The 12,149-nt window shown below is 44.6% G+C and overlaps 1 protein-coding gene across 1 annotated transcript in view; it reads right to left on the bottom strand.

Annotated features, from left to right (window-relative positions):
• Window positions 1–9,601, bottom strand: part of SLC35F2 (solute carrier family 35 member F2) — a 35,332-nt gene extending 25,731 nt beyond the window's left edge. The window contains exon 1 of the mRNA XM_060235180.1: window positions 9,387–9,601. Within this exon, the coding sequence (XP_060091163.1) occupies window positions 9,387–9,511 (125 nt within the window). The 5' untranslated portion in view covers window positions 9,512–9,601. The remainder of the gene's footprint in view (window positions 1–9,386) is intronic.
• Between the last annotated feature and the right edge of the window lie 2,548 nt (window positions 9,602–12,149).

Genomic DNA, 12,149 nt, shown 5'->3' with positions numbered 1-12,149 from the left:
GTGCTGTTTGCACAGCATGCCCCACCGCCGACTGCCATAGCTCCACCTCCTGCACTCTGTCTATCCTTCTGGAAGGGGCGGGGCACCATGCCTGTGGCGCCGGCCATGTGCTGGCACCCTAGCGATGGCGCTGCAGCCACTGTCTGAGGCGGAATGCTGGACCTAATGGACTTTTGGTCTAATCCAGCATGGCTCTTATGTTCTTAGAACCATTGTGGGGGGTTTTCCCTTTCCCCCAAGACAGAAAAGGCACATGTGACACAAGGCAGCAAAGGAACTTTCAATAGGTGTGATCACACGTGCCCATCTGCCCCCCCCCCCGAGTCCCACCCATTCTTACCTTGTCTTAGGACAGTGAGACCAGATTAAATCTCTAAAGCACATGCAGGGTGTGTTTCCCAGCTATCTGAATGGCCAGGGTGCACAATGCACCCATCCCGCACGCACAGCCTGAATGCTTCTCTTGTGAGTGCGTAACCTGTGCCTCTCCTGGCAGCAGCGCTGGGGCTGTGTGTTTGCCATGGCACACAGCAAAGAGCACCGGCTTTTTCATCCCACCTAATATGTTTCTCCACACTAGAAATGGTCTCTGCATGGTTGCAGGCAGCAACATTCACACACTACAGTGATAACACCATAAATGCAGTTATGCAAAAGAAGAAATGGAGGCTGATCGAGCTCCTTCCTGTGCTAAACAGAATGAACACGCCTTATCTTTGCTCTATGGTTATCAAAACAGCCTTCCATCTCTATGACTCTACAGCAACACAATCTGAAAAGGATAAATGGGTATCATGGGAAACAGAGGACACTTCCCCAATTACAGTACCTCTATCAAGAAAAATCACATGTTTAAGAAGCCAGTTTCAAGCTTCTGTTTCTTTGTCATGCTTTAGAATGATCAGACAAAGAACCAGACAAACAAGGGGGGAACTGGGCCAATGAAAGAACAGGACTATGCATAATGGGGCTGCCTCCCACGAAGGTCTATGAGACAAAGTAAATAGGCAGCAGTCTGGGACATAGCTGAGGGATGAACTGAAAGGGTTGCCCTGGGCAGAGAAGAACCAATGCGTTATTGTACATGAAGATGCATGCCTGTTTATATTTGCAGATTCTCTTTAGAGACATGGGCTGTGGCTCAGTGGTGGAATGTCTTCATTTCATGCAGAATATCCAAGGTTCAATCTTCTGGCATCTCCAGTTTTAGGTATCAAGCACTTGGGAAAACCTCTTCCCATCTGAGACTCTGGAGAGTTGCTGCCAATCAGATTACACAATACTCAGCTAAAAGGGACCAATGATCTGACTCAATATAAAGCAGCTTCACACAAACACACTTGTTTACATGTATATAGTAAATATGAGTGCCTTTTACCAGCTTTGATTGGTTAGCCAGCCATGGCCTTTCCCAGGCAGAAAAAATCTGGCCACTGTCATGTGTGCTCCAGCTACATCTAGGTTAGATTACTGTAATGCAGTCTATGTGGGGCTTCTCCTACAAAAGTGTCCAGAAACAAGAGCCAGTTTGGTGTAGCAGTTAAGTGTGCAGATTCTTATCTGGGAGAACCAGGTTTGATTCCCCACTCCTCCACTTGCACCTGCTGGAATGGTCTTGGGTCAGCCATAGCTTTCACAGGAGTTGTCTTTGAAAGAGCAGCTGCTATAAAAAGCTCTCTCAGCCCCACCTACCTCAAAGGGTGTCTATTGTGGGGGGGGAAGGCAGAGGATATTGTAACCGCTCTGAGATTCAGAGTACAGGGCGGGATATAAATCCAATATCTTCTTCAATTGACGCAGAATGTTGAAGCCAGGGTATTGACTGGAGTGGGTCGTACGGACCATATCACTCCAGCTTTGGATCACTTACAATGGCTCCCAGTTTTTTTCCAGGCACAGCTCAAGGTGCTGGTTTTGACCTTTAAAGCCCAATATGGCTTAGAACCAGCATATCTGAAGGATTGCTTCCTCTCTTGCAAAGCTACCCCAGTCATCTTCTGATGCCTTTTCATGTGCCTCCACCTTATGAGATTAGGTGGGTGGCAATCCAGGAGAGGGCCTTTTCTGTTGTAGCACCCAAACTCTGGAATTCTCTCCCTAGACACTGACTTGTCTTCCCTTCTACTGCTATCTTCTGCCAGCAGACAAAGGCCTCTGTGTTTCCCTGGTGTGATCCCTTCTTCCTGTCCCGTTTTAATTATGCGGTTTTGTTTGCTTTTAATGATTTTAAGGTGTGTTTTTATTATGTAGGTTTTGAATTTGTCAGCTGCTTTGATGGCTCCGATGAGGGCAGAAAGGAGGGATATAAATGTTGTAAATAAACAAATATTTATTTCACTGAAATATTATTTCATTGGAAAGTATATTCTTCTAGTGCCATCCAAAGCAGAGTTAATGGCCTTAGAAGGGCACAGCTCTGCTCAGGATATCACTCATTGTTCTTGGTTAAAACAATTTTTATTTAGTAACATATAGTAACAATATCTTATTCCTGCATCACTAATAACTTCTTTTTATCTATCCCATATATTACTTTCTAACCACCCCTCCCCCCTTTCTAACCACCCTTGACTCCCGCCGGTGTTATTTATACATAATACTAATATTAAAAGATACCCTTAACTAATAAAAACAAAAAATTACATTCTTCTTCCAAGACTTAATCATTATCAAAAATTGTCCAATGTCCTTTTATTTTCCACTCTTTTTCTACATATCTTCTGAATTTTTTCCACTCCATCTTAAAAACGTCTAAATCATAGTCTCTTAAAATTCTTGTTAATTTGTCCATTTCACTCCATGTCATAACTTTTACAATCCAATCCCATTTCTCTGGTATTTTTTCTTGCTTCCACAACTGCGCATATAATGTCCTAGCAGCTGAAAGCAAGAACCAAATTATAGTTCTATCTTCTTTTGGAAATTTTTCCATTTGTAATCCCAACAGAAAAGTCTCTGCAATTTTCTTAAATTCATATCCCAACTAGAAATTTCTTGTTGCATCATCTGCCAATACTTTTTTGCTCTTTCACAAGTCCACCACATATGGTAGAAAGAACCTTCATGTTTTTTACATTTCCAACATCTGTCTGGCATCTTATTGTTCATCTTTGCCAACTTTTTAGGAGTCATATACCATCTATACATCATTTTAAAACAGTTCTCTTTAATACTATGATATCACTCATTGTTAATCACCATAACTGGCCGCCTCTACATATTCACAGCTCTCTTCCAGTTTCTCTCACAACCAAGCATGTCAGGTACTAACTTTACTGTGAAGTTGCGGAAACAGTTTTCCTCATGTGTCATAATGAATATTTCTCACTTGAGGGGAGGAGGGGAAGAGCAATATCAAGACGAAACACTTTGCATAATAGATGCACTGGCAAAATTATTAACAACAACATGATTGCCTGTGGTGAAGAAGAAAATATGTGATTCTAGAGGGTGGTGCTAAAAGATCATAGGGGGGAAAACCTGGCCTAAAAGGTTATAGAAAAAACGTCCTTTATAGGATTTAAGAATTGTGTTACAGAATCTGTCTTATATTGACAGAGAGAAGTTGTTTTCCATAAAGAACAACAACCATAGTTGCATAACAAGCATCTCCCTCATCACTAATTTCTCTAATTGTGCCACTGGGACAGCCATTGATTACTCCGGTTCTTATCTATTATTTATTAGCCTGTAAATAGAAGAACAATTGCCCATCCCTTCCAAGCACTTGACCGCATCTCTCCGGCCTGCTCTGCCACAGCAGCAGAGATTAATTGCACTTGCTTCTCCGATGAGGTAATCTACTTGACCTCAGACAGACTTTTAGTTATACCAGGAGCAATTTGATTTATTTTTCACAGCCCGCAAAACTGTCAGATCTTAGTTCCTGGTTCACTCAAGCAGGAAAAAGGGGTGGTAATGCAGCAGCAGCACCCCAAGGTCACAGACATGCACTGTGTCACTTCAGGCTGCAGGCAGTGAGTTCCAGCTTTGCATGCTCCTCTTTTCACAAACAACTCCACACATTTAGCAAATGACAACAGGTGGGAGAAAGGTTCAGAACCCCATCCCTTTGTCTGCTGTGCTGGTTTCTGTTTACGGGGGGGGTGTAAAACACAAGAGATCGTTCCAAAATGGGATCCTTCCCCTGTAGGTTGCAGTCGGACAATCCAACCTATCAACCTCAGGTATCTGCCACCTCATTCTCCTGCCTGTGTAACTCAGGTCTCAGTATCTAACCTAAGAGATTGTTGTTTTCCACAAATTGGTTGAATTTGGCCTACAGGAAAGTTACTTATTACATTTGTATACACATGTGGGAATTCAGGGCACTATGTATCATCCTCCCTCCATTTTGTCCTCACAACCACCATCTTGTGAGGTAGGCAGGACCAACTTATCCATTAGGCACAGGCACAGTTCCTAGAAAATGCCCCCCCCCTCACAGAAAAAAAGGGAGATGGCTGCACCATGGGAGATCTGATTGGCTGTGCCATTTTAAAAAAATGTTGCTTGGGCACCAGATGCCGCCACAATACAAGGATCTTCTAGTGTAAACTGTGGCAGCCATTTTGTTGCTGTCTCCAACTCTTGCAACAACCATTTTGAGGCAGCCATTTCGCAGCTGTGCCCACCATGCTGTGTCAGGCTTCTAGCTTTGGGGAAGTCTTCTCTAAGCATCCCAAACTGGGCCCAACTTGTTGGAAAACAAGATATCAGTCCTTCTTTTCTGTTTAAAGAACACTGGTAGAGAAAATGCCTGTTTTAAAAGAAGTCATAAGGAAGCCTCAGCTTTTCACAAATACCCAGAGGCAGCAAATTCACACAAGTGAAGTACATTTCTTAACTAGCTAAGTTAAAGATAACATTGTGATTGGAGGTAAATGTTTAACAGCTAGGTTACTGGTCATCCAGAAAGATGTTTAAATTTAAGGTGTTCAGCAGCTGTGACAGTAGGATGATTAAACTCAAAGCTGATTTTACCTCAGAAGTATATCAGGTAGAAGTTACCCTTCTGATCTGTTCACCAGGACTGGAAGAGAAGCTAGACAGTTGTTCAACAATGTCACTATGGCTTTTTCTTTTAGGAGGACCTTAAACAGTTTGCTTCTGGCAAAAGCCATGTTTAGGGAGAGCAAGGGGGGGGGAAGTGTTTTGTGGGGGTTGCAATAGTAGATAACTGCTGTTAATTACTAAGACAAGATATTTGGGTAAAGACTAATTATTGCATTAGTTTACATAACAGGATATTTTCTCACACATACACACCCTGAGACCTGGACAGCCCAAATTAGCCTTCTCTTATCAGCTCTCAGAATCTAAGCAGGGTTAGCCCTGGTTAGTACGCAGATGGGAAACCACCAAGGAAGTCCTGGGTTGCAATGCAGAGACAGGCAAGGGCAAACCACCTCTGAACATCTCTTGCCTTGAAAACTCTGTGGGGTCACCGTAAGTCAGCTGTGACTTGATGGGAAAAAATATTTTTAGAGTGTTTGGTGGATGAGCCATGGTTACCACTGCCATGATCCAGGCTGTGGTATGTCCTTGAAGACAATCCGCAAATTGCAGAGAATGCTGCAGCCTGATTATTATCAGAGGTTAGATAATGGGACCCTTACCCTTGATGGCCCAGGCTAAACTCATCTCGTCAGATCCTGGAATCTAAGCAGGGTCAGCCCTGGTCAGTACTTAGGTGGGAGGCCACCAAGTCAGTCCAGAGTCACTATGCAGAAGCAGGCAACAGCAAACCACCTCTGAACATCTCTTGTCTTGAAAACCGCATGAGGGATTGTTATTAGTCAGCTGCAACTTGACAGCATATATAGGGGCCTCCATGTGAACCTGTGTGCCAGTTCCACTCCTCTCAGACACTTCTGCTTACAGAACTCTGGAATTCATAGAGCAAAGGACAGAATCCAATTCATAGCATTCAGTGTTGTGGTTCTGCAACTTGCAAGCACCTCTTGAGATACATTCCCCTGCCTCAAGAGTTCAAGACTAATTCCAACAGGGCTGTCAATGTCCTCTTCCTCTGGCAACCACAGCGATGAAAAGTTGAATCATTTTGATGCAAGATCTGACAGGTTGCCAAAATATTGTCCAACTTCTGGATCAGGTTGCAAAGCAAGCTGGGGGTGGGTTTCTCCCCAAGCTGAATACTTCTAGAAAGGAACTTGTCTGTTGGTTGAGAGGAAGAACCACCTTCGCAATCAATTTTGTACCCAGCATTTAACGGTCACCCTGTAATAGCTCTGCTGACATTTTTCATCCAGAGATCTCAGTAAGGAGGTTTTTTAGATATCCTCTGTCACTTATCTCTGACAAAGACAGATGTGCTATCACCATCTTAAGAGTAATTCAGTTACTTAATAGCTTTTGATCTCATATAAGCTACTACTTCAGCCCTCCGCCCCCCCTTAGCTCCTCTCCCCATTACAAATTACAAAAGAAAGGGGTGTCTGATTCCAGGATAGCATAATCTCTCAGACTAGTTTCCCTTCACAGGAAGAAGATAAGCATTTTTTTAAAAAAATCTCCAAACTGAGCACAGAAAGGCCTTGCTGAGATATAATGAAACACACAAAACAAATGCAGATTATACTGGGCCAACTTCTCATTTTATTGCTATGCAGCAATCTACTGAATTGTTTGGTGTAACTCCTGTCTTATCAATAGAAATTATTCCCATAAAATATAATTACCATGTTTCTGAGGTCAACAATATATCAAGAGACCAGCAACACACCAAGCTACAAATAAATATCAGGGGAGAAAACCTATTCTAGTAGGCAATACCAGGAGAAGGCCTCAGCCTCTAAATCCTCTTGCTTGCCCTCCAGGGTAACTGGCTGGCCACTATGTGAAACCGGTTGCCAGATTTGATGGACCACTGGTCTGATCGCACAGGGCTCTCCTTAAAAGTCTTACATTTGGTAAAAGAAGAAAAAAAAAGTCTTACATTTGGTTCATCTGATAAGCAGTAAATCTATTGACAGACACAAGTGATTCACCTTCTCTTTTGAGCCATGTATACATAGTCTAAGCAAGTGGTACCCAACATTACTATAATAATTACTGCAAGAGTTATGCATGACCTTTTGCTTCCCAATATTCTATGGTTGGCTTCACCACCTGCAACAGATTTTTTTTGTGCCCACCATCCTGGGTCAGAATTCCAAAGGTGCCCACAGACTCAAAAAGGTCAGGGATTCTTGGTTTAAGCCACAAGTTCATAGGTTTAAATTATGGCACCTTTCTCGGTTCTCAAAACTTTAGGGGGTTCTCCAAAGTTCAGGGTTGGGACCAAGGCTTTTTTTGTAGCAGGAACTCCTTTGCATGTTAGGCCACACCCCCTGATGTAGCCAATCCTCCAAGAGCTTACAGGGCTCTTCTTACAGGACCTATTGTAAGCTCTTGGAGGATTGGCCACATCAGGGGTGTGTGGCCTAATATGCAAAGGAGTTCCTGCTACAAAAAAAGCCCTGGTTGGGACAGTCGACTGCTGTACATGCCTAGCTTACACTGTACTGCAAACACTATACAGAAGAAGGATGGACAGTAAAGCTAGCAGGTACAAGACAATTTACTAACAAATGGCTTATCAGGCTTCCAAAAAAGTTCCAAATACCATGATGCTTTAAACCAGCACTACAATTCCTTTGTTTAGTCTTTAAAACATGATAGTAAAACCTGGAGATAGTAGATTTTTATTACTAATTTATTTGTTGAACAAAGCAATCTATCTGGTACCATCTTTGCTGGAGAGTGAATTAGACTGACCAGATTTCAACTGTTTTAATGCCAAGGGGATGTTAAATATTTTCATTTTGAAAGAACACTTAAGTTCAAAACATACCTTCTATACATTTTGGTTCAAAATCTCACAAAATGCTTGTAGTTTAGCAGCCCAACTAACATTGTTCAGCCTGGGTTTATTAAGGCTTGGCAGCCTGTAATGTAATTTGGAATGATAAATGGAAATTTATTTCTCTGGTCTGATAGAACAGACATAACACTGCACAACCAATCACCTCACCTTAAAGAAAAGGATGCTGTTAGTTACCTCCGTGCCTGAGAGGAGACAGATGGAGTGGAACAACTGGATCTCAATTAATCACTCTAAGCATTCCACAATCAAGAAGAGTGCATTCACAAATCAATTTCCAATGTTATATATTTATTTGCTTTACAGTTCTCACTACATTAATAATGCATTTTGCAACTGAATTTTTTCCTACTCTTACACAGTAAAAATCCAGTTGCAAAATGCATTATTATGTTTCTCCCCCCAGAATTAAATCCAAACAAATGGTGACAATATAAACTAAGCTTCTTATTCCTGTTCAGTCATTGCATCTGTTAAACACCTTCATTATGCTCTACGCTCAGGGCCGGCTCTGCCACCAGGTAGGTGATTGCCTAGGGCACCAGCTTTCTGGGTTTGCCAAACTAGGCACCCTCCCATGTGACTCAATGATGTTATGGGGGGAGGGGGGACCAGACGTTAGCCTTGCCTTGGGTGTTAGACCGTCTAGGGCTGGCCCTGTGCACGTGAATTTATTGCTATAGTCTGGCAACTTCCATTTCATTGTATCTGAAGAAATGTGCATGCACAGGAATAAAACTTTGTTGGTCTTAAAGATGCCACTAAACTCGAATTTTGTTCTGTTTCTCCCATTCAGTCATGAGCCACCAGGGCCTTTCAGGCACAAACGACCTCATTTCCTGTGCCAGAACTCCAGGTGGCGTCTATGAGGGGTTTCTGAAGACATCTGTAACGAAGTCGGGGAGGGGGTTGTAGGCTTATGGTCGCAGAAAGCTTAAGTGCATACCGTTTGTTATGCTAAATGTGCAACGGAGGCACAGCCGGTGCACATGGATCCTACTCTCCCTATCCAGGTTGGGCATTCTGGGCTAGCGGGGTGAAATACTAGGAAAGTGCTCTGACCACGTGCAAAGCGGTTTCTGCCGGCCCCACTGAATCACCGCGAACAACCCCTGGCACTACACACTCCGCAACAAAGCTGGTATTAAACGGCTTTCAAATCCCACCGAGGAGGTCTGGTTTCCAGCGCTCCTCTTTCCAGGGAAAAGCCTTCCCCGAGCCGCGCTTCCATCAAGCACGTGGGAGATGGCTTTTCTTTGCGCTCTCTGCTCCCGGCGCGCACGGCTTAAAAAAAAAAAAAGGAAAACCCCGGGAAGAACCAGGGTCGACTGCCGCGTGTTGCTCTGCCACCCGACTCACTCCCGTAACCAGCCAAGCCGTCTTCCCTCCACGTGCACCTAAAGCCGGCGGGCAGAAGAGCAGTTCCTCTCGGGGCAAAGGACAGCAACTTGCCGCCGCCTGCCTGCCTGCCTGCCTCCCGCCGCCTGCTCTTTGCACTCACCAGGTGCAGAGTTTTTCGCGGACGCGGTTCAAAAGGCTGGCGAAGCAGGTCTGCCGCGGCTCAGCAGCGGTCGTCGCCCCCGGAGGCCTCGGGTTCTCGGAGGCGGCAGAGGACGGTCCTTCCATTGCGAACAATGAGAGCCACTCTGGAGGGAGACAGGAGCGAGAGGCTGCGGAGCGAAGCTGCTGGAGGGCGAGGGAGGGGACAGCGAGGCGCGGGAAGGCGAGGAGGAGGAGCCGCTGCCTTTGGCTTCTGGGCCCGCGCCGTGGGGTGGCGCTGCTGGGCTTCTGCACGGAGCCTTTTCCAGGAGACCGAGTTGCATGCAACCCACCACGATCCGCTGCAGGGAGGAAGGGGGGCGACCGGTTGGATACCTGTGATGGTGGGGCAACTGCTGCAGGACTGGATACGCGCGCTTCTCACTGCAGAGCCCCGGAAGTATTTTTAAAGGGTGGCTCAAGAGACGGGCATGGATTTTATCTTCCTTTGCAGGTGCTTTTTGACATCTGCTCTTTGTCAATGGGCTAAATCAATCTTGTAAGTCAACAGTGTTATATGAAGTCCCCCCCCCACAGACAGGTGATGAATAAAAGCAGGAACTCATTTGCATATTAGGTCACACCCCCTGGTGTCACCATTGTTTCACAAAGGGCTTTTTTGTAGAAAAAGCCCAGCAAGAATTCATTTACATATTAGGCCACACACCCCGACACCAAGCCAGCTGGAATTGAGTTTCTGTGCGTTCCTGCTCAAAAAAAGCCCTGAATAAAAGAAACAATACAGAGGGCAGCCGGGTCTAGGTTGGGAAATAAATATCTGGATAAGTGGGGGAGTGGAACTTGGGGATGGCTGGGTTTGGGGAGGGAAAGGACTTTAGCAGGTTATGATGCCATAGAGTCCACACACCCCTCAGGCAGCCATTTTCTCCAGGGGAACTGATTTAGGTGGTCTGGAGATCAGTTGTTAATAGCGGGATACCTCTAGGTGCTACCTGGATTATGGCAATCCTAAAGGCATCTGATGAAGTGGGCTCTGAGTCCATCAGAGGCTCACACTGGAATGAATTTTGCTAGCCATTTAAGGTGCTGCTGGACTCCAGTTTTATTTTGCTGACATAAGAACATAAGAGAAGCCATGTTGGATCAGGCCAATGGCCCATCGAGTCCAACACTCTGTGTCACACAGTGGCCAAAAAAACCCAGGTGCCATCAGGAGGTCCAACAATGGGTCCAGGACACTAGAAGCTCTCCCACTGTGCCCCTCACCACCCCCAAGAACCAAGAATACAGAGCATCGCTGCCCCAGACAGAGAGCTCTATCAATACGCTGTGGCTAATAGCCACTGAATGACCTCTGCTCCATATATTTATCCAATCCCCTCTTGAAACTGTCTGTGCTTGTAGCTGCCACCACTTCCTGTGACAGTGAATTCAATGTGTTAATCACCCTTTGGGTGAAGAAGTACTTCCTTTTATCCGTTCTAACCCAACTGCTCAGCGATTTCATTGAGTGCCCATGAGTTCTTGTATTGTGAGAAAAGGAGAAAAGTACTTCTTTCTCTACCTTCTCTGTCCCATGCATAATCTTGTAAACCTCTCTCATGTCACCCCTCAGTCAATGTTTCTCCAAGCTAATGACCTATCCCTCCGGCTGCATCCACATGGTACTGGATACTGCACTGTCATCAACAACAGTTTGGTGTAGTGGTTAAGTGCATGGACTCTTATCTGGGAGAACCGGGTTTGATTCCCCACTCCGCCACTTGCAGCTGCTTGAATGACCTTGGGTCAGCCATAGCTCTCACAGGAGTTGTCCTTGAAAGGGCAGCTGCTGTAAGAGCTCTCTTAGCCCCATCTGCCTCACAGGGTGTTGTGGGGGGGTGGGCAGGTAAAGGAGATTGTGACTGCTCTGAGACTCTGAGATTCAGAGTATAGGACGGGATATAAATCCAGTATCTTCTAACAACGAGATTTTCCCGTGTGGACAGGACTATGCAGGAGGTGATTGCTACAGTGACATGATGGTTCAATATCCAAGGATGTGTGGATGCAGCTGAATATCTGTCCTTTGTTCTGTGTCATTCCTTCATGCCATGGAACATAATCCAACAGCCTCTGTGGAGCAGAATCTTTAATTACAATTGTTTGGTAACACTTGGGTTGCTTGTGTAGTTGGTTAGTCCTTCTGATCTACCATTCTGTCCATCCATCCTTTTGTCTGCTATTCTACATTGTGATTAATATAGATTTGGCTCCTGTTCATTACATGACCTGTGTAGCTCTTTTTATTCTGGGCTATGAGAAATACCTAGAGGGTGTCAATAAGGAGATGGTTTTTAATTTCCTTGCCTGCAGGGTGTATTTCATATCCTCAGTCTGCCCATAGAAGCTTGCTGGGTGAGCTTGTCGAGTCATACACATTCAGCCTAACCTACCTCACAGGGTTGTTGTGATGCTAAAATAGAGGTGTGGACAATAAAGTAAGCCACTTGGGTTCCCCCATTGGGGGAAAAAGCAGGGTATAATGTAAGTAAGTAAATAAATGTCATTTTAAAAATTATGCCTTGCTTCTTTCCCAAATAGTCCAAAACAATTTATGAAAGCCTGGATTAAAAAAAAAAAAAGACAACAGAAGTATCTAAAACAAACTGGTTGTTTGTTTTTAAAACAAGTCTAATGTGCGTAAGTGTTGGAAAGTGCAATTTGCTTACATTTCAGTCACTACGTGGTTAACTCATATTGTTAGTTGTTAGTAAACAGGACA

The sequence above is a fragment of the Heteronotia binoei genome, chromosome 3, assembly GCF_032191835.1.
Source record: "Heteronotia binoei isolate CCM8104 ecotype False Entrance Well chromosome 3, APGP_CSIRO_Hbin_v1, whole genome shotgun sequence".
Classification (NCBI taxonomy): domain Eukaryota; kingdom Metazoa; phylum Chordata; class Lepidosauria; order Squamata; family Gekkonidae; genus Heteronotia; species Heteronotia binoei.
This window is presented reverse-complemented; position numbering and strand designations above follow the sequence as displayed.